Raw genomic sequence first — 22,983 nt, 5'->3', positions numbered from 1 at the left:
TGGCTCAGTGGAAAGAGCATCGGCCTGCAGACTGAAGGGTCCTGGGTTTGATTCCGGTCAAAGCCTCATGCCCAGGTTGTGGGCTCAGTCCTCAATTGGGGACGTGCAGGAAGCAGCCTATCAGTGATTCTCTCTCATCATTGATGTTTCTATCTCTTTCTCCATCTCCCTTCCTCTCTGAAGTCAATAAAAATATTTTAAAAAAATAGAAGAGACACCGAGAACGTAGTGTGTGTGTCCATCTCTCTGTCCCTATCTCTCTCTCCTCCTCCTCCTCCTCCTCCTTCACCTTCTCCTCTTTCTCACCTCTCTGTGATTTCCTGTGTTTCTCTCACTATTTATTTCTCCATTAATGTTAATTAAGAAGGCAACAAAACGGTGTTGTAGTTGGTGATTATAAACACACTAGAGGCCCAGTGCATGAAATTCATGCACTTGGGGGGGGGGTCCCTCAGCCTGGCCTGCACCCTCTCACAGTCCTTGAGCCCTCAGGGGATGTCTGACTGACAGCTTAGGCCCGCTCCCCGCGTGAACCAGGCTTCTGGCTGAGCGGTGCTCCCCCTGTGGGAGCGCACTGACCTCCTGGGGGCAGCTCCTGCGTTGAGCGTCTGCCCCCTGATGATCAGTGCACATCATAGCGACCAGTCATTGTGCCGTTCAGTCAATTTGCATGTTAGCCTTTTACTATAGAGGATGCCCCTTGACAAATGATTGCTAATGGTTGAAGCTGATCTTGCCCTAAGCCCTTTTTCATTCGTAGATGTTCATTTTGGCCAATAGCAAAGCATCAGATTTGGGGGGACTGTAGGTGACATTTTCATTCAACAAGCCTTCGTTGCGTGCATCCTGTGTGCGGGCACTCCTCCAGGCACCCAGTATATGCAGAGAACAGAGGAGGCAGAATCCCTATTTGAGGGAAGTTGGCATTTTAGTGGGGGAAGCAGGCAGTCAATAAGATAATTAAGAGATACATATTTTTATATATTTGTTTTTATTTAAAAAGGGCAGATAATACCTTAAATAGTTCAGGCTCCGTGGGCCATGCAATCTCTGTTGCAACTACTCAACCTTCTGTCTAAGCATAATATCAGCCACAGAGAAAATACATCATGAATGGGCTTGGGTGTGTGACAACAAAAACCTTAATTTACAGAGCAGGTGGCTGTAGTTTGCCAACTCCTGTGTCAGAAAATGATTAAAGTTCAGGAGAAAAATAAAACAGTAGAGGGGTTGTGGATCGTCAAGGTGCGAGGTTGCAGTTCTAACAAGACCTGAAGGAGATGAGGAGGAGCTATGCATGTACATACGAGTAGAGAGACTGAGGCCAACAGAACCGCCAGTGCAGAGGTCCTGAGGCAGGAGTGAGCTTGGCATTTGTAAGGAGCCCCAAGACGGCCCATGTGGCTGGAAGGGAGTGAGTGAGGGCAAGAGGGAGCTGGTGAGTCCAAAGATGGTGGCGGGTATCACACAGGCAGAGACATTATAATGTATTTTTCAAACCGGGACAGTTTTGAAAATAAATGGGGAAAGGAGGACTCAAACATATTTAACAGACATTGCATGACCTATAACGGGTATAAACCGTGACACGCAGCCTTCCTCGTGGCCACTGTGGGCCTTTATCTCTTTCCCCGTCAAATCCACCCCATTTTTATTCCATGCGCTGTGGTATTGGGTGTTCTCCTGAGCTGAGTTTTTGGTGTTCTTTTTACATCCTTTATATTTTTCCTGAATGAACCATGCTTTAAAAAAAATCAGAGGGAAATAAACCATAAAACAGAAGGCACTTAAGGATTTTACTGGGACTCGGCCATTAATTTGTTTGACGAGTATTTATCGAGCGCTTGCTAAGCACCAGGCGCCACGCTAGGCACTGGCAGTGCTGGAATGAATCAGTACCTCCCCTCTCCTTTAAGGCTCTCATGGGCCAATTGTTATAAACATAAAGTACTATGTAAGCACAGCCAAGGGGTGAGATAGGAAAAAAGTCATTTCTAGGCCAGAATAACAGGTCTAGCCCCAGCCGTGCCATCCACACTCCTTGTGAACCAGGCAAATACACTGCCTCTCTCAGCCTCGGTTTCCCCATCCACTAAGTGTGGCAGTCGTAGGAATCAAGGGGTGTTTTCTCAGCTCAAAGGGTTCTATGAAAGCGACCGTGGCTGTCCCACCTGCCTCTCAATTCCCGGGAATACAGCCTGATCGTTGGAAGGAGAGATAAATACATTTCCCAGTCATTAGTATTATTTAAACAATCCACCCTCAGGCACCTAAGGTTGACGTGCATTCCCCATGCAACCAACAGTGCGCAACTACTGTGTGCCACGTCCTGTTCTGGGCACTGGGGAGCTGGTGTTTTAGGGAGCAAAGAACCTGTAAACAAGTAAATGCATAAATCGACGACTGATTCAGTGTGGGAAACATGCTGGGAAGAGAATGAGATGCTTGGTTGTGCTGAATAGAGAGGAAAACCTTTTGCCTGGGAGGTCTGGGAAGGTTTCTCTGAGTGCGGTTCCTTGGAGTTTAAGGTTGAGTGATGAGGAGGAATCAACCAAGCCAAGATATAGGGAAAATTGGGCTCCAGGCAGAGGCTCAGAGAACAGAAATAACTAGCTCATTGTAACCATATATATATATATTTTTTTTAATTGATTTCACAGAGGAAGGGGGGGGGGAGAGAGAGAAACATCAATGATGAGATAGAATCATTGATCGGCTGCCTCCTGCATGTCCCACACTGGGGATCCAGCCAGCAACCAGGGCACATGCCCTGACTGGGAATCGAGCCGTGACCTCCTGATTCGTAGGTCAATGCTCAACCACTGAGCCATGCTGGCCAGACTGTAATCTTGAACTTTACCTTTTTGGGTACCAATTCCTCCATCAGATGTACAGGAGATGTCTTTTTTTTTCCCACCAGCCATTTGAGATCCATATAAGGGTCAGTGAGAAAGTGATATTGGAGAAATACCTGAAGCAAACTAAGGAGAGGCCAGGGTGTATAAGTCAGGGAAGCTAGGTTATGCTGCAGAAACAAACATCCCCCAGAGTTGCCAGTGAAGGAGAAGGGGGCTCTGCTTACCGTGGCCACTTGGGCCCTCCCTAATGATTGGAGCAGCCACCACATAGGACATTTCCACTTGCTGCCCTAAAAGCAAAGCGAGTCCCAGAGGGTCCCACACGGGCAGGTCAGTGTTCTGGTCCAGAAGTGATACAGGTATTTCCACTCACTCCTCCTTGGCCACCACTTACCATGCGGCCCTCAGCTGTCCACAGGAAGACGAGGAGGGGCCATCCAGCCACATCAGCGGAAATGTGTGGTGACGGTACTAATGGGAAAAGGCGTTCCAGGCAGTGGCCCTCTTTCAAGCTTTTGGAATAAAGACAAGACGGTCTTGAGAGCACATCCTTCCGATATTATGAATGGTTTTGACAAGTGAGCAGGTTTCCCAGCCTTTTCCTCCTCACTGCACCCAGACTCACGCACAGCCCACCCTGAGCTGCCCCAATAGAGGAGACACAGGAGGGGCGGCTGTATCCCCCACATTCTCTGCTGTCACAGAACGGCCGTTTGGGAAATGTATTTCCCACTTTGCTCCTGAGCAAACCCAGGGAAAGCCCACCTCCTACTTAAAAAACCCTGCCAACTTCTTCCTCAGCGATTGCACCCAGAGCATGGACGTGAATCATTAGAGCTGGACTTGGAAGAGAACGAGTGTCTCTCAAATCAGGCAGCAGAACCCCAGCCCCCCGGGAGAGAAAAGCAGACGGTGGAGGAGGAGGGACCATGTCTTGGGATTGAGGATTTGGGCTGTGTAGGGGGCTTCGACCCACCTCTCGTTCGGTTATTCATCAGGCATTTATTGAACACTGCCTGCCTGCCTGGCATTAGGGAATGCAGCAGGGACAAAAGTCCCTGGCCCTTGTGAACTGATGTTCCCGCTGGGGAAACGGAAGCATGCAGGAGAAATAAATAAGGAGATGCACTAAAGGAGGGGGAGGAGGGAGAGGGGGGATAGAGCAGGAGATGGGATCAGACATGAAGGGTGCAAGTATAAAGGGCCATCAGGGAAGGCCTTCCTGAGAAGGGGACATTTAAGCAGAGACCTGAAGGAAGTGAGGGAGGCGTCAGGCAGGAATCTGGGGGGAGGACACTCCTACACCGTGTTACCCTCCCATCGGCAGCACAGGAGGGTCCCAGGTCTGCCCTAGACTCACCTGACAGTAAAAGACCGATGACGCTTTACGTTACTGATCATGCTGTTCTCTGATGATTGATCAGCAATGCTTTCAAGAAAAAATCTTAAAGATCTTAATTACTGTAAACAGTAATGTAAATAGAGCCACTTGAAAGTGGAACCAGAGCTGCCATGCCAGGGGAACTGCCTTGCCGGTCTTATACCTCAGATCTTGGAATGTTAAAACCAGGCAAGCCCTGACCGGTTTGGCTCAGTGGATAGAGCGTCGGCCTGCGGACTGAAAGGTCCCAGGTTCAATTCCTGTCAAGGGCATGTACCTTGGTCAAGGGCATGTACCTAGTAGGAGGTGTGCAGGAGGCAGCTGATCAATGTTTCTTTCTCATCGATGTTTCTAATTCTCTAGCCCTCTCCCTTCCTCTCTGTAAAAAATCAATAAAATATATTTTCTTAAAAAAATTAAAAAAAAATAAAACCAGGGAAAATGAACTTTGGGCTGGGCCTAAGCACCTTGTTTTCCCAAATAACTGCCAAGGTGACGAGAACACAGATACTGGGCTGATGTCTTCGAGGAAACTTCATGGCACCTCTTTTCCTACATAGACAAAGTATCATCTCTCATCCCCCGAAATCTGTGGTAACTGTACTACATGGCAAACCAGTGAACACTTCTATCCCTCAAGATTCAGGGACTTACAATGAAAAGGGGGCATTTGTAGCTGAGCCCCTTGTGATTTTAATGTCCCTGGTATTTTTGGCAGCTAGAATTCAATAATGAAATTCTTCGTTAGAACATAGGTACAGGCTTTAACTAAATGTTTCAGTTGCTTTGGTTGTCACGTAGCTTATAGTCAAAGATTAAGAGCGCATGTTGCCGAAACCGGTTTGGCTCGGTGGACTGAGGGGTCCCAGGTTCGATTCCGGTCAAAGGACATGTGCCTGGGTTGTGGGCACATCCCCAGTGGGGGATGTGCAGGAGGCAGCTGATCGATGTTTCTCTCTCATCGATGTTTCTAACTCTCTATCTCTCTCCCTTCCTCTCTGTAAAAAATCAATAAAATATATTTAAAAAAAAAAAAAAGAGCGCATGTTAGTCCCTAGCTGGTTTGGCTCAGTGGATAGAGTGTCCATTCTGGTCAAGGGCGCGTACTAGGGCCTTGTGCAGGAGGCCACCAATCGATGTGTTTTTCTCACATAGATATTTCTCTGTCTTCCCCTCTCTCTTCCATTCTTTCAAAAATCAATGGAAAAATATCCTTGTGTGAGGATTAACAAAAGATTAAAAATAAAAAAAGAAAGCATGTTAGTCATGTTCTGAGAGCTGCCTGCAACAAGGGTTCTGGGAGAAATGCATAAAAGTACACTTTGCCTGAGAAAATAGGAAACTATAACTAGTTAAGCACAAAACAATGAGAGCTTAAACCAGTGGTTCTCAACCTTCTGGCCCTTTAATACAGTTCCTCATGTTGTGACCCAACCATAAAATTATTTTCGTTGCTACTTCGTAACTGTAATGTTGCTACTGTTATGAATCGTAATGTAAATACCTGATATGCAGGATGGTCTTAGGCGACCCCTGTGAAAGGGTCGTTTGACCGCCAAAGGGGTCGCGACCCACCGGTTGAGAACTGCTGGACAGTGGCCATAGCCACATGTCTAGTCTCTGTTTTAAAGACAACGTCATGGCGCACAATCCTGAGATATTTTGCAGAACCTCAGTTCTTCGATGTAGCACCCCTTGTTCTCACTGTATAATTTTGTGTTTCTGATGCACTGATTTTTGTCAAGCAGGAGATAACTCCAGGGCCACAGGAGAATTTATAAGTTTGTTTTGCAGAAGGAGTTAATGCCTTTAAGAAAGTTGCAACCAGCTGCTGACGCTTAGGAGTCTGATACACAAAAGCCTTATCAATGACTAGAGAAACAGATTCTCTCTCAGCTCCCTGGAACTCCCCCTCGCCTACTCCCCAGCTGCATGAACACTGCCTATTTTGGCTTTGCGGGGGGATGAATTTGAGAGATCTTGCTCTCCTGTCTTCTCGCTTTGGCTAAATAGAATAAACTTTTCTCTATTGCCAAGCACCAGTATTTACGTTTTGGCCTCCTAGCACATCAGGCACATGAACCTGAATTTTGGGGAGTGATTTGGTAACAACATGGCAATGCCAGTCTTTCTATTTTTTTTTTAATTTAAATAAATTTAATATACATCGAGTTAGTTACAGGGGAATGTGCTGTTGGTCTGGCAGAGTGACTATGCACAGGTGCATCCTTCTGCAGAAAGACAATCACTCCAAAAGAGAGGGAGCAGGCATTCTCTCCCCGTGAAAAGTTCTTCCCTGGTGTATCAGTGGTTCTCACTCTGAGCCCTGGCAGCACATCAGAATACTTAAGGAGATTAGAGAGAGAGGGAGATGCATGGTAGCCACAAAACAGAAACGACCAGTGTCCACCAGGAGAGGAATGGCTACACAGGTTGCAGCACATCCATGCATTGAAATAGTAACAAGCTACTGCTACACACTTCAAGGCATTGTGCTGAGTGAAAGAAGCCAGCACTGGGATATGTACAGTATGATGTCATTCAGCTGAAACTCTAGAGCAGTGATGGCAAAGCTTTTTGAGCTCGGCGTGTCAGCATTTTGAAAAACCCTAACTTAACTCTGGTGCCATGTCACAGATAGAAATTTTTTGATATTTGCAACCACAGTAAAACAAAGACTTATATTTTTGATATTTATTTTATATATTTAAATACCATTTAACAAAGAAAAATCAAACAAAAAAAAAATGAGTTCTCGTGTCGCCTCTGACACGCGTGTCATAGGTTCGCCATCACTGCTCTAGAGGGAGCAAAACTAACCTGTACAGAGAGAAAGCAGGTTACTGGGTGTCTAGGTGTGGAGGTGAAGACTGATCGCAGAGGGGCCTGAGGGATGCTTTGTGGTGTGGATTTGTGGCTACATGTAGACGTGTCATAACGCACTGGAGTGTACACTTAAAATGGGTGCCTTTTGCCTGGCTGGTGTAGCTCAATGGTTGAGCGTTGACCCAGAAACCAAGAGGCTGCTGTTCAATTGCTAGTCAGGGCACACGCCCAGGTTGCGGGCTTAATCCTCTGTGGGGGGTGTGGAGGAGGCAGCCAATTGATGATGTTGCTCTTTCTTTGATGTTTCTATCTCTCTGTCCCCCTCCCTTCCTCCCTCTCTAAAAAAAATCAATTAAAAAATGTTTTAAAAAAAGAACAACCCATGGGAATATGAGTACTTAATAAAAAACTTAAAAGTGTCTAAAAAATAAATAAAATGGGTGCCTTTTACTGTATATAAATTATACCTCAATAAAATTGATTTTTTTGAAATATAGATATTCAGGATCTACCAGAGACCAGTTATCAAATTCTCTGGGCAGGCACCTGGCCATCTGTATTACTTGGACGTTCTCCAGGTGGTAATTATTTGTAGCCAGGAACGTGAACTGCTTAGTCTTTCTCATGGTAGCCTTTCTGCTGGGCAACGGCAGCACTGAATGTGCTTTTAAAGATGAGCTTTTAAAGCCATGTGTGGGAGCCCCACATTCTGCAAATGCCACAGAGCTGGTTACCCATCAGCTCCCCCTCCTCTGGCTGCTGCAGCTGAGGCTTCCTCGGCTCAGAGGTTAAGTCCACGGGCTCTGGGGCCTGGTCGCCTGGTTCAAATCCCTCATCCACTGTCTAGCTCTGTGACCTTGGGCTGGCAGTTTTGTCTTTCCGAGCTTCAGTTTCCTCAATTGTAAAATGGGCATGATGATAAGCTAGAGGTATCATGAAGATTAAATGATTAAATGAGCTAATGTAAATAATGTGCTCGGAAGACTCCCTACTGCCCAGCAAGGACTCTGTAAATGCTGGGTCTCTCTCTCGCTCTCCTTGATTTTCCTCCCTCGCTCTCACTTTCTTCTTGCCACAGTGTTCTCTTCTCCATATCAGAGGAGAATGTTCTATCTGTGGACTTCTCCCACGTTGAAAGTTGAGCTGGGTGCTTCCAGGAATGTTTCTGTAGCTGACAGTGAGGAAGCAGGAAATAGAGGCGAGAAACACTCGAGGAAAAGGCTCACCGCCCTGCTGTCTGGCTTGGTGATGTAAACTGGCCGTCAGACCCCGCCATCGCGCACCTCCGCTAAGGGGAGAGGGACTGTGTCAGGGGAGAAGGAAGGAACCAGGGTTCATTTCGACAGGCTTTGTTTTTCCCTTCCCCTGGAGTCTTCTGGGTGTCGTGCTGGTTTGTAGGTCCTATGAGTTCTACATGGTTAGGAGGGGACTTGGTCCTTCCAGTGGTACCTCTGGGTTCCCCCGAATGGTCCGTCCTGTGCTCCATTTACCTCTCTGGGCTGCCAGAGCTCCAGAACTCCACAGGTCAAAGACATTTGGGAAATACAGCCCCAGGAGAACCAGGAGTCCCCCTACCCCAACCTGAGTCCTCCAGTCAGACCTGAGTCCAACTCGGTGTTCACCTGCCTTCCCTCCTCACCTCCCACAGAGCAACGATGCCTCAGGGAACACTTGGAACTGGTTGTACTTCATCCCCCTCATCATCATCGGCTCCTTTTTTATGCTGAACCTCGTGCTGGGTGTGCTGTCGGGGTAAGTCTTTGCTGCTCCCCCATCCCGCTCTCCTTGGCATCTTCTTCCCAGGGAGGGGCCATCAAAGCTTTGCTTTCATTCCCTCCAGGCAGGGACCACTCTTCCCTTGCTTTGGGTTAGCCAGACAGTGATTCGCATGCCATGCATAGGTGTGTGGGTTGTGCAGAGCTGGGGGAACCCCGTGAAGGGACTCGTGGGGGGCTGAAATCCATCCCAGACTTGACTCACCACACTGTGTCCCAGGCATTAAGCTACTTCTTCCAGGGGAAGGGGAGCTTCTTCCAATGCAGACCTCTCATTCAGAAGGTTTGCCCAAATGTTTCAGACCTACAACACAAGAAAATTCTATAGAATTTTACTTTCTATAATTTACATTTAAAAAAAACACACACACACACACACAATAGGTTGGGTTTCCCCTTCCTCTGTTTTCCAAATATAAAATTGTAGCCTATAGTCAAACATGCATTTTTATGATACATACTAGAAGCCCAGTGTATGGATTCAGCCTGGCCTGTGCCATCTCACAATCCGGGACCCCTCGGGGGATGTTGGAGAGCCGGTTTCAGCCCAATCCCTGCAGGCCAGGCCGAGGGACCCCACCAGTGCATGATCGGGGCCGGAGAGGGACCACAGGAGGGACCGCAGGAGGACTCCAGGGCGTGTCTGGCCCGTCTCACCCAGTCCCGATCAGCCGGATCCCCCTGGTGGTCAGTGTGCGTCATAGCGACTGGTCGAACAGTCGAACGAAGGATCAGACACTTAGCATCTTAGGCTTTTATTATATAGGATTGTTCCATATCCCCAGGATTGATTTCTTTGGTTTAATCATAAATGAGTTTCAGTTTTCTTACCAACAAGAAGTCTGGGACTGGTGTGGTGGCTCCTTGGTGCCATCAGGGACCTCAGTTCCTTCTAGATTTCTACTCTGACATCCTTACCGGAGACTTTCAGTTTCATTCACAAGATGGTCATCCTACTTCCAAACAGGAAGAGGAAAGAGGAAACAGGATGGGGTGGGGCCTTACCTGGGAAGTGAGGCTGCTGGTGAAATCATCAGCTCGTTGTCTCATGAACATACCCCGAAGCCAAGGGTATGGAGAAGGAGGGTAGAGTATGCAGCCAGCAGTGGTTGGCATAGCTGGTTTATGGTTTGCTTTTTCCTCCGGCTCCGTGCAGTTGCTGGGAAGCCGGCAGATACCCATTCCTAGAATATCCCGAGTTTTCTCCCGGAAGACCCAACTCCACTTGTTAAAATCCTCTGCCCTCCAGAAACTTACACTCCCTAAAATTTCTGAAACAGCCAACTCTGGCTCTCTGTGTGTGTGTGTGTGTGTGTGCGTGTGTGTGTGCGTTTTGTGCTCCTACAGGGAGTTTGCCAAAGAAAGGGAGCGGGTGGAAAACCGGCGGGCTTTTCTGAAGCTGAGGCGGCAGCAGCAGATCGAACGAGAGCTCAACGGGTACATGGAGTGGATCTCGAAAGCAGGTGAGGCCCTTTCATCTGGGGGCCCAGGCACCGACATCCCGGGCCATGGGGCCCTCTGCCGTGCATGCAGTTTGGAGATGGATGAGGGAAGGGTCGTGATGGGAGGAGAAAGAGGGCTGCACTGGTAGTTCCAATTTTTAGCAACAAGAATCCAGAATAAGATAGTAAAACTTCTGGGATAAAGCCAGGATAGGACTTCGCGTGTGGTAGCAAGCTCTCAAACCAGACTTTGGTTTGCATCCCAGCTCTCCCACCTCCTAGCTACGCACCCCGCTTCCCCAGACCTCCATTTCCTTGGCTGTTGAACAAAGATGGTGATAGTGCCTAGCTCATCGGGCTGTTGGGGGATTCAATGAGGTAATCCAAGCCAAGTCACCTAGGAAGAGCAGTGCCTGGCACTCAGTGAGCACGTTTATTTGCTCAGCCATTCAGAAAACACTTAAGCGGCACCCCCTGTGTGCCAGGCGCTATTCTAGGCACTAAAGATGCTGCAGTGAACAACACAGACCCAATCCTGCCCCCAGGGCTCTTACGTTCTAGGGAAAGAGACAGAAAATAAACCAAGACACGTAATGTTGGCTGCTGCCAAATGCTAGGAAGAAAAGCAAAGCAGGGCAGGGGCAGAAAACGGTCAGAGGAGGCAAGTGATCAGAGAGGGTCTCCCCGAGGAGGTGACATCGGAGCAGAGACCTGAAGGGAATGAAGAAGGAAGCATGTGGCCGTCTAAAGAGGGGTGTTCCAGGCAGAGGGAACAGCAAGTGCAACGGCCCTGGGTGAGGAGCAGAGTGGAGTCAGAGCAAGGAAGCCAGTGTGGCTGGAGCCAAGCGAAGGGGAGAGTGGGAGGAGAGGAAGACAGGGAGGTTACGGCCTGGATCAGGCAAAGCCTTACGAGCTGTGGGAGGCTGTTGGTTTTTGTCTGGAGGGAGGTGGGGATAATTGGGCGATTGCTACTTCCGCTGAAGTGAGGCTGGGAGTCAGAAATAACTGAGAGCACATTCCCGGCTGATGGCGCTGTCGCCATCGGCCAGGGGAAGTGGTCGGGCAGACCCTTCTCCTCTCTGTCCGAGGGGCCCCATCCCCGAAGAGTCCTCCGGACACTGGAGCTTAACTGTGTGCTCTTCCTCCTCAGAAGAGGTGATCCTCGCCGAGGATGAAACTGACGGGGAGCAGAGGCATCCCTTTGATGGTAACTCTTGTGAACCTGGCTCGGGGTGGGTCTCCGGGGGGGTGGGGGAACAGGCCACGTGGTCCTAGGGGCCTCCAGGGGCTGGATGTTCAGGGTCCGGGTGATCCTAAGAGCAAACATGAGATTGGGTCAGGGTCAGGGTCAGGGTCAGGAAGATACAGGGAATGGCAGAGATCTGCTTCCTTGGGGATTTCAGGACCACGGCAGAGTCCGCACCTTCTGGCCTCCCCTTTCTGCCTTAACCATGTGCCCAGCCTCTTCTGCTTTGTGCCTCCTTTTTTCTCATCTACACAGTGGGCATGACCATAATAACACCTACTGCACTGGGTGGTTGATAAGGGTCACATCGGTTCTTCCAAATAGAAGACCTAGAGCAGTGCCGGGCTCTGGGTCAGCGCCCTTTGTGTTTGCTAAATTAAAAAAAATTAATGATAATTTCACCAAGAATCCAGCTTACTGTAAGTTAAGGACGGTTGTCTCCTGTGTTAGAAGTTCAGCAGATGGAACAAGTTTTTATTGGAAATACCAGGAGTAAGAAGGAAGTAAAGGAGCTGGGATTCCATCCCATAAGTTACAAACTGGATTTTACTATTTGGGGGGAAGGGAAGCGATTACCCATGGGGTTGACTAAGTCGCTTTATTAGAAATTAATGCCTCAACTCATTGTCCCCTGGAGAGCTCTGGGGCAGTGAAGACTAAATACTGAGGGAGGGCAGGGCGTCCACAGTCCCAACCTGCCTAGCAGGTATTCTAAAGTCAAGGAGTAGACTGTCTTCATAGGAGTCACTGTATATCCCAGAGCCCCCAGAGGGGATCCCGTGGCTGAGATCCCAGACTTAGACTGAACAAGACTTGATTTCTCACCTTTACCCTTGAGTACCCATGCGACCTCCCTGAGTCCCAGTCTGCACATCTGTAAAATGGGTGTCCTGTTACTTCCCACGGAACTGGATTGCCACGAGGGTGAGCTCCAGTGCCACCTAGAATGTCCCTGGCAGAGAGCCTGGCCGCGAGGAAACACTCGGTGGATATCGTTGCTGTCGCAAAAAGGGTCACGTCTTTTTCTCTTGCCATGTTTCCATTGTTGGAGCTCTGCGGAGAGCCACCATAAAGAAGAGCAAGACAGACCTGCTCAATCCCGAGGAGGCTGAGGATCAGCTCGCCGACATCGCCTCTGTGGGTGAGTCCCTCCTGTTTATCGCTGATGGCCCGGGAGGTGGGAGGTGGGAGCTAAAGGCCTGGGCACCAGGTTGCTCGGGGTTTGGGTCCTTCGTACCTGTGTGTCCTGGGCAGATATGATGATGGGAGTAACAGCAGTGCCTGCCTTCTAATATTGTTGGGAGGATTAGACTAAATGATCCACAGTAAGCATTTAGAACAGCACCAGGCAAAAAATAAGCTCCCAATAATGTTGCCTGACATTATTCATTCGTTTTCATTCATTCATTATTCGTTATGATAATATTATTCGTTACTACTCATTAAGTGGCTGCTCTTATTAGGTGCTCGGTTGTGAACAAGACAGACCACACCCCTCCCACGTGGAGCTTGCCATTTAGTGCAAGAAATAGATATTAAACAATCATTATACAAATAAGCCTGTCATGATCATAGCACTGCAGAGATGCCCTGGGCTTGGCCTGCCGTGGGAGAGTAGGTGTGACCAGGGGAGCCTTCTTGGAGGAGGTGACATTGAATTGAGAACTGAAGACTGGATAGGGCTTCACCATGACAGCGAAAGCAGAGAGAAGCATGTAGAAGGCTGCGCTTAGACCGTTGTCCTTGGTTATCTCGAAGGGCAGAGTTTGGAGTGGGAGGGGACACCTACCCTTTTCCTGCTTACCCCTCTTGATCGAGACTCTGTTGCTTTTGACCTTCGCCAAGGAGAATATGTTAGTTTTTGAAATGGGTTTTTAAAATTCCAAGGATGAACAAGATGGGGGGAGAGCACTGAGGCAGCGGAGCTAACACAAGACGCAAAAGGAAGAAAGCATCGAGGCTGATGGGGGAACTGTGGCTGGAACAGAGGGGAAGAAAGGTTGCGAGAAGGAGGGAGTGAAGAAGGAAAGGAGAGAATTTATTATACACACGTTTCTAATCCACTGGCACCGACTATTTTATACTCTGCTTTTTTCACTCAGCCCTGGTTTATCCCCGTAATGTTGAGTTTTGACGGAATTTCCACTGCGGCCTCATGCTCCATGAGGGTGGTTGCACCAGAGTTGCTGAGCCACGGCTCAATTGTATGGTATTTGAGCGGTTTCCAGTGTTTGCCCTTACGAGGAGCACTGCTGTGAACATTTATGTACAATTACTCCCCCCACCCTTTGGGCGTGTTTCCTTGGGGATAATTATAGGATCAGAGATATTAACAGCCTTTCAACTCATTATCCACAGAGCGCTTCTGAGTTTCAAAAACACGCTGAACCCGTTTATAAACCTGCAGAGCACCCCCTTCACGGATTCCCCACCCCAGCCCTTGCGTATTCCCCGTTTCACTTCCTTCCCCGGGGAAGTCAGTTTATAATGATACCTTCAAGCTTGTTTTCATCTGCATTTGTAATCTCTCGCCACAACATCCTTCCCCTTAATGGTGAACTAGTTCTCTTCACTCGTGGATACATCTGTCTCTCCTTCCAGCGAGTTCCAGGACTAGAGCTCCATCGGTGCTCATTGCATTTGATTGGTTATGTCTGTCCTCTGTGTTTTCCCAATTAGGTTGCCTCCATTTTTTTAAATCTGATTTTTTTTAAAAAAATAGGTAATCTTTTTTGTTCATACCACATTTATTAAATGCCAAGCACTGAAAAAAAAAAAAAAATGGAGTCCCCAAGTCAGGATCTCCTCTATGAACCAGATTAGCTACCTGGGCTTAAGTAACAGGGAGATGTTATTTTTCATCAGTCATTTGAAAAAAGATGAAACATGGTACTAGCTGATGTCAGCAAGGATGCGAGGAGGTGGACATTGTCTTATGCCATTGGCAGGAGTATAATTTGCAGTGTACGGTGTGGCATTATTTAAATAATTTGGAATTATTTAATTCTAGATGTTTATGTCCTTTGAACCTAGCATTTCCACTTCAAAGCATATCTTCATGTATGCAAAAGATCTGTGTACAGGCCTGGCTGGTGTGGCTCAGTGGTTGAGCACCGACCTATGAACCAGGAGGTCACGGTTCAATTCCCAGTCAGGCCATATACCCATGTCGTGGGCTCGATCCCCAGTAGGAGGCATGCAGGAGGCAGCCGATCAATGATTCTCTCTCATCGTTGATGTTTCCATCTCTCTCTCCCTCTCCCTTTCTTTCTGAAATCAACAAAAATATGTTTAAAAATTAAAAAATGTTTTAAAAATATCTATGCACAGTTTCTTCTCAGCAAAATTGTTTCTGGTGTTCAAAACGTAAAAACCAGAAGCAGCACATGAGCCAAAAAAATGGGAAGATAGTTAATGATATAATGTTTACATGCAGTGGAATACAATACAGCCAAGAAAAAGAATGCGGTTGCTACTGGCATGGAAAGATTTTGAAATACATTTATCAGTGTAAAAAGCAGGTTACACAACATTATGTAAAATGTATGTTCCCATTTTAAAGACAATAGTGAGTGTATTCATCTAAGAAACGCCCAAAGTCGTAGAGAATTTTTATGAGTTTAGCTGAGACAAATTGATGACATTGCCAGGAAGCAAGACCTCCAATGCTCTAAAGAATGGCAGCTTACAGCTTCTTTTATATATTTGAGATTAAGGAGGGAAAGTAAGGAAGATTATATGAAGGTGAGAGAAAGCCAGGCAGGGCCCAGCCAGCAACGCACAGTGTTTGAGTGTCGGCCCATGAACCAGGAGATCACGGTTCGATTCCCAGTCAGGGCACCTGCCCAAGTCATGGGCTCAATCCCCAGTGTGGGGTGTGCAGGGGGCAGCTGATCAGTGATTCTCTCTTATCATTGATGTTTCTCTCTCTCTCTCTCTCTCTCTCTCTCTCTCTCTCTCTCTCTCTCTCTCTCCCTCTCCCTTCCTCTCTCTGAAATCAATTTTAAGAAAACTTAAAAAAAAAACATTTAAAAAAAAGAAAAGAAATCAAGGCAGGCATTTGGATTATAGGATAGTTAACAAGGTCATGTGCTCCTTTGAGGGTGGTTGTGCTTCTGAGGGGTCTGAGAAAGATGTATTTCAAAGGTCTGTTAACCTAGATCATTGGTTCTCAACCTGTGGGTCCCGACCTCTTTGAGAGTCAAACGACCCATTCACAGGGATCGCCTAAGACCATCGGAAAACACATATGTAATTACATATTGTTTTTGTGATTAATCACTATGCCTTAATTATGTTCAATCTGTAACAATGAAATTGGGGGTCACCACAACATGAGGAACTGTATTGAAGGGTCGCGGCATTAGGACGGTTGAGAACCACTGGCCTAGAGGCACAGGAACAAGGGGCAGGGCTTGCTTCAGGCACATAAACCTTTACCTAAAGCGAAAGGCCTGGGGTATGATCTCTCCAGGTGGGAGTTTATGGTCGGACCACCCTGTGAGGTGGAAGAGTAATTAGGTAAGCTTCAAGTTACGTAAAAGCAATGAAGACTACTTACAAGGGATCTCATGGCTAAGCAGGACAGGGAGGAATTTGGTGGAAAAGCAAAGAACGTTTCATGAAGGAGGCATTTCTAAACTGGGCTTTATGGGGAGCCGGAGAGTTCATTCGTTCTGTAGGGCCGCCGTCATACGCTAGCACGGGCCGGGCGGTTTAAACAGCAGATACTGACTGCCTCACAGTGTCGGAGGCTGGAGGGTTGAGACGAAGGCATCAGCAGGATTGGTTTCTTCTGAGGCCGCGCTCCCGGGCTTGAAGACGGTCCTTTTCTCCCTCCGTCTTCGCATCATCTTCCCTGTGTGTGTGTGTCCGAATCTCCTCCTCTTATAAGAGCACCAGTCATACTGGATTAGGGCCCAGCCTAACGACTTCATTTTAATATAATTACCTCTTGACCGGCCTTGTCTCCAGGTACAGTCCCATGGTGAGGTCCTGGGGGTTAGGACTTCCACATGTGGATTGGGTGGGAGGACACAGTTCAGCGCGTAGAAGAGGGCGATGCAGGAAACCATGGGAGATACTCACAGAGGGCTTGTCTGTGGGAGACCCTGCTCTTGAATGTGTGGCTGACGTTAGGAAAACTCGCTGCCCGGAGAACCCAGAGTCCAGGCTGGCATTTGATTAACGTGCGCTACAGGGACGGCGAGACACCGAAGTAGGAGCTGTCAGACTGAATGGGACCTGACGGTGTCCTGCGGCACCTATTAAGAAAGCAGGGGACGCTCAGCTTTCTGAACAGATTCAAAACGCAGGCCAGTGACTTGGTCTCCTGGGACCAAGCTTTCGACCAGCAAACCCACCAAAATCCAGTTTCTTTGCCTGGGAGCTCACACACCATTCTAGCCAGCGGTCTCCTACACCACCCGGAAAGAGACCTCGCGAATTCCAGGCTTCCGACAAAGAGATCTCTTCACCTTTATTTATTTCTGTAAAAAATAAAATGATAATAATAATAGCGGTTCTAATGAAATGTCCGATGCCCTGGCTGGTTTGGTTCAGTGGTTGGAGTGTTGGCCTGCAAATGGAGCATTGGGAATCAGGTTCGATTCCCAGACAAGGGCACATACCTCAGTTGTGGGTTTGAGCCCCAGCCCTGGTCAGGGTATGTGCAGGAGGCAGCCAGTAGATGTCTTTCTCTCTCTCTCTCTCTCTCTCTCTCTCTCTCTCTCTCTCTCTCTCTCTCTCTCTCTCCCCTCCCCCCCAGGCCTCATTTATAGTTGATGAACTTGTAGAACTTGAGTCATCTGTAGGAAAAGTTGAGCCATGAAGGGAAGCTGCCATCACAGCACCATCTCTTTAGAAAAAGCCACCTTCAGTGATATAAGTTCCACGTGGGCTGAGTTCGTTTCTTGGGGCTGCCAGCACAAAGCACCATAAACCGGGCAGCTTAGGACAACAGCAATTTATTCCCCCAGGTTCTGGAGGCCGGAGTTCAAACTGAAACCCAGGTGCTGTTGGGGCTGTGCTGGCTCTGAAGGCTCCCGGGGGGATCTGGCCCGTGCTTTTCTCTTAGCTTCTCGGGCTGTCAGCACTTCTTGGCAACCTTTGGTTTGTCCGTGCAGCGCTCCAGTCTCGGCCTCTCTTGCCACGTGGTCTCCTCCTGTGAGTCCCTGTGTCTCTTCTCCTCTTCTGAGGACACTGGTCCTTGGCTTTAGGGCCCACGCTAATCGAGTCTGGCCTCACCTTAGCATGACGGCATCTGCAAAACCCTACTTCCAACCGGATAAGGTCACCTTCACAGGTGCCAGGGCTTAGGGCTTCAGCACCTCTCGTTGAGGGACAGTTCAACCCATGACTTGGGCAGCACTGTTTCAACTGACAGAATTTTCAGGGCATCGAAATGGCCCAAAATCCCCAGATCACACCTTGATGGTGACATGCTGCTGTCCTCGCCACGGAACTTTCCAGGCTGGTACTGGCCTCCCTGGCTCTTGACTTGTCTGAACGGAGATGTGTTTCATAATAACATACGAGATGTTGGAAAACTTAACACCCGAAAGAAAGAGTGTAAAATCTCTCTTGAATACATTTCTATATTGATTCCATATAGAAATGATATTTTGGAAATAATTTGGTTTCATAAAATAACTTATTAAAATTATTTTTTAAACCTAAGGCTTGCCTACAATTATAATTCCAGACCACAGAGAAAAAGTAGAGACAAGTATGTATAGAAAAACAGAGCGTGGGTCAAAGTGAGTATGAAATGGAATAAATACAGGTGACAGAACACAGCTAGTCTGGGGCCTGGCACGTAGTAGGTGTTCAGTTAATATTCACTTCCCTCTCCCTTCCTGATGACTGTTCTGCCTGTTGTGGGAGATGTCTTCAGGCCTGGGCATCAGGAAAGACTTCCTCAATGAATTGGCATGTGGGCTGTCTTGGTTTCAGCTCTTGCAGGTCAAGAGGAGATTTTAGGCCTAATAATCATTGTATGCCAGCATCACACTAAGGTGTATGAACCCATTGATTACACCAGTGGCCCTGTGAGGTGGGAAATGTGGCTGTGCCCAATGTGCAGATGGAGGCACCAGAGTCCCAAGATGTAGGGTGACTTGACTTGCCCAAGGTCACTCACCTTGGTGATGGAGCCAGGTTTTCAGTGTGGCTCCAACAGGAATGGAAGTCAGAAGGCTCCTGCCCGCTGTGAGAGAGCGCTCTCTCTCGTTCTCTCTCCCCAGCCACTCCCCCCCCCCCACACACACACACACACAGGAATATCCCTCCCTGACCCCTGAGACTTTCAAGACCCTCATTTCCCTTTGCCATGCCTGTGGATGCCTGTGAGTCTGAGCCCATCTTTGGGAGCAGCAGGGACCAGAAATACCCCAACTGGGCAGGGCCAAATGGAGCTTCCCTGGGCTCTCAAGTCCTGTGGAGTGAGGCAGGTGAGGGGCCGGAGGGGAGAGCAGCCCCGGGTCTGGCCAGCGGCTGCCAGGTGGGAAGGCGGCCCCACCCCGTGGTCATATGTTCTAGGAGCGAGTGCAGCGCCGTCGCCGAGAACACGGGCTCTGAGCCAACCCAGTACTTCTTAACAGTCGGCAGACCCCTCTCGGCCGCCGTTTCCTTGGCTGTGAAGTGGGTTAATGATAGTCCCTACTTCCTGTGGTTGCAATGAGGAGCGAGCAGGCTCGTGTAAAATGTGTCCCGCCTGCCTGGTGCCTACTGAATGTACAATAAAGGTCAGCTATCATCTCCTTTCATGAGAAGCTGATTTTTTAAATGTGGACCAATAATTTCAACTTTCACAAACTCAGGATAAACCAGTATGGCCCCCGGGGGTGCCAACTAGCAACCTCTGTTTAGAATTTTGCTAATAGGAGGCGGCACCCCACAAGATGCCTGGTTGGTGGGATGGGGTTGATGAACACGCTGGGTGGATGGACAGGTGAATGGACAAATGAAGGACTGCATGGGTGAACAAATAATAATGGGTGGCTAGATGAGGGAATGCATGAATGCACAAACGAACAGATGGGTGGATGAATGAGCAGAGGTGCCCACTAATGAATGAATAAGTAAATGCACTGATAAATGAACTAAGGAATGAATAAATGAACAAATCAATGAAGCACAAATAAACAAATGAATGCAAATTGAAGGTTTTCAAGAAGAGGCATTTTAGAAGAGAAAACCAGCATCCAAAACTGAGCTCCACCCCACCCCCTGGCAAACCTGCCTCTCTCAGTGGATGGTAGTTCTTCCTCTAGGTGCTCAAGCCAAAAACCTGGCTCCTCCCTCTCTCTCACACTCACACTGATCCACAATCCGTTGAGATCTACCTTAAATAATATACCACAAATCTACCTGCTCTTCATTCTTCTCAGTCATGACAGAGCCCCACCCCCATCATCATTTGCTTGGACTAGTGCAGTAGCCTCCTCCCTGGTCCTATCCATGCTCTCCACAGTCTGTTCCTCCCACAGCAGCCAGAGGGCGCCCGTGAGCACCTGCGTCAGGGCACGTCCCTCCTCTGCTCAGAACCCTCCATGGCTATGGCTCTCACCTCAGAGCAAAAGCCAAAGTCCTCCCACAGCACACAAGGCCCTCCCATGGCCCTGCCTTGTCATCTACCTGCCCTCGCCTCCTTCTTTCCTCCACTCCAGCCATTCTGGCCTCCTTATGCTGTTTCCTAAACATGACAGGCATGTACATTCCTGCCCCAGGACCTTTGCACATGCTGTTAACTCAGCCTAAAATACTAAAGTGCTATAGGTCAATACTTTCACCTTGACCACTTGATTTAATACTGCAACCTGCCCTGTGGGCCCTCCTGGGGCTCCCAATCCCCTTATTCTACTCTACTATTTACTTTTCCAAAAAGACTTTTCACCTTCCATTACACTATTAACTATTTTATTATGTTATCTTCGCTGTATATCTCCCCACTGGAGCGTCAGTCCCAGGAAGGTAAGGCTCTGTCTGTTAACTAGGGTATTCAGAGCGCCTGGAACAGAGCCTGGCACACAGTAGGCGCTTCGTAAGTGCTTAAGAGCAAAACCATGTGCAGGCAGAGGCACAGCTGGTTCATTATTCAGTGATCATTTCTAAAATGAAATGTCCATGGAAAACCAGGGTCCTATCCACACCTCTTCCTGGAGGCTTTCCAAGCATGCTCCCTGCGGCTCCACTTTCTACCCCTGCACTGGCGGATCCTGAGCCGCGGCTCCTGCCTCATCCTGCCCCATGGCACGACGCCCAGAGTCATCAGACCTCACCAAGATGGAGAGACACCGAGGGTTAACTCTGGCAGCGAGAGCCATCAGCCTCCTCATCGATACCCTGAGTCCTCATTGGTCATTTCCAGTACCATGACTTTCAGGGACAGCTCCTCGTCAGCTCCATCTCTGGAAAGCTCGGCCCTTGGGTCAGGACGTGCAAGGCCAGAGTGCTTGCTGGGGAGGCTAATGGATCCCTGGCCACAATCGGTGCCCGAGTCACACAGTTGCTTTCCTCCACAGGAACACCCTGACATTCTCCATCCTTTCCCTGGCAGGGTCCCCCTTTGCCCGAGCCAGCATTAAAAGTGCCAAGCTGGAGAACTCGACTTTTTTTCACAAAAAGGAGAGGAGGGTGCGTTTCTACATCCGCCGCATGGTCAAAACTCAGGCCTTCTACTGGACTGTGCTCAGTCTGGTAGCCCTCAACACGCTGTGTGTTGCTATCGTTCACTACAACCAGCCCGAGTGGCTCTCCGACTTCCTCTGTGAGTACCGCCTGGCCCCGCCCCTGCCCGCGCCCTGACCCCTGCCTCACGCCTTTTCTTCCCAGTTCTCTTTCTCTAGCACTCTGTGTTCCCTCTTTGGTCCTTGGCGAATCTGCCTTTCCATTTGGCCACGTCTACAACTGGGGTTGACGCCGATGTTGCTGCTGCCACAGTGACCGGCCCCAACTTCTTTGGGCCTGAGAGCTGGAAGCTCGAATTCAGGCCACCACCCCTTTCTAAGAGAGAGACATGGGAGTGCTAGTGCAGAAGGTATTAGAAGGGAGACAGAGAGGCAGAGACTGCAAGAAAGGCAGATAGAGATAGAAACACACATGCATCTCTGGGAATGTTAAAATAAATCATTTGTGGTTGAGAGATGGGGGTGCCTTAGGGCCAAAAAGTGGTCCGGTTTTATCTGCTTATATCTGACTTCTGCTTCCCCCCTCTTCTGTCACACCTTCTGCTTCTTTCCCCTTTCCTCTCCTGCTCTGTTTGACTTCCTTGTGTTTGGGATTCATCCCTAGAAGATCCCCTCCAGCAAATGTAAGAGCATCTTGCTCCCTCAGTGGGTACCAGGACCCCCAAGGCTTTGCCCTTCTGGGCTTATTCCCATATTCTAGGAATTAGCAGAAATAATAACAAAGTTGATGGCCAGGTAGAGTTGAGGAGAAGCAGTGAAAGGTAGACCTCTGACCAAGATTTAAAAAGTAAAGAGCCCGGCCAGTGTGGGTCAGTGGTTGAGCATCAACCTATGAACCAAGAGGTTATGGTTTGATTCCCGGTCAGGGCACATGCCCAGGTTGTGCTCAATCCCATGTAGGGGATGTGCAGGAGGCAGCTGATCAATGATTCTCTCCCATCATTGATGTTTCTATCTCTCCCTCTCCCTTCGTCTCTGAAATCAATAAAAATAAAAATTAAAATAAAGAGCTTTGAGGAATCAACAAGAGCAGTGGCTGGGCAGTGAGGTAGGCAAGTGGATGCCCTGGATCTGGCTGTGGCCCCTGAGTGAGGACTTAACCAAAATCATGTTGCCTTCTGACTGTCCTCCTCCTGCATTTACTGGCTTGTCTGACTTAGGTCTGTGGATTCTCTGCCCTTCTGACATTGTTCAGAATTGACCCAGACAGCCACTGGAGACAGTCGGATCTTCAGCCTAAAGAGGCCTGGGAGCCTGGTCCAGGTCACTGTCTCCTTGTAACCCTCATTGTTTCCAGTCACATTGGCTGACCCTCCCAGGACACCCCCCCAGGGGCCAGGTCTCCTTCCAAGAGCCCTGACCTAGTTCCAACCTTAGTAATTGCATTTGGTCCCCCTGGAGTCGCTTACAAATGAGGACTCTCTACTTCTAGTCTTAACCTCCTCTGATAGTCTATTTTTAATCTCCCAAATTCTCCCCACTAATCACCCTGCTCTGCCTGTCCTGGTTCAGGAAGAGCAGGTTCTGCCCTGGGCCTCTGTGTCTGTCAAGGTCCTTTAATTATCCCCACTTGCGGAAAGTGAGACACAGAGAAGTTAAGTAATTTTCTTAGGGTCACACAGCTAGTTCATGATGAAGTCGAGATTTGAACTCAGACTCCAAGCTGTGTCTGATAACAGATCCCTGTCCTGGCCACCAGGTGACCTTGGTCCGCAATGCCTGCCCCTACTTTGCCCTATGACCTGAACGAGGCATTAACATATCCA

The 22,983-nt window shown here is 48.6% G+C and overlaps 1 protein-coding gene across 9 annotated transcripts in view; it reads left to right on the top strand.

The window, feature by feature from the left end:
- CACNA1A (calcium voltage-gated channel subunit alpha1 A) overlaps positions 1 to 22,983 on the top strand; it is a 304,210-nt gene that overhangs the window by 191,243 nt on the left and 89,984 nt on the right. For 8 of the 9 annotated variants that reach the window (XM_059696565.1, XM_059696564.1, XM_059696566.1 and 5 more), the window contains 5 exons: positions 8,714 to 8,817; positions 10,188 to 10,303; positions 11,433 to 11,490; positions 12,578 to 12,669; positions 21,088 to 21,297. In XM_059696565.1, the coding sequence (XP_059552548.1) occupies positions 8,714 to 8,817; positions 10,188 to 10,303; positions 11,433 to 11,490; positions 12,578 to 12,669; positions 21,088 to 21,297 (580 nt within the window). The remainder of the gene's footprint in view (positions 1 to 8,713; positions 8,818 to 10,187; positions 10,304 to 11,432; positions 11,491 to 12,577; positions 12,670 to 21,087; positions 21,298 to 22,983) is intronic. The other variant, XM_059696563.1, reaches the window with a different exon arrangement.

Source organism: Myotis daubentonii, chromosome 5 (assembly GCF_963259705.1).
Source record: "Myotis daubentonii chromosome 5, mMyoDau2.1, whole genome shotgun sequence".
Classification (NCBI taxonomy): Eukaryota; Metazoa; Chordata; class Mammalia; order Chiroptera; family Vespertilionidae; genus Myotis; species Myotis daubentonii.
This window is presented reverse-complemented; position numbering and strand designations above follow the sequence as displayed.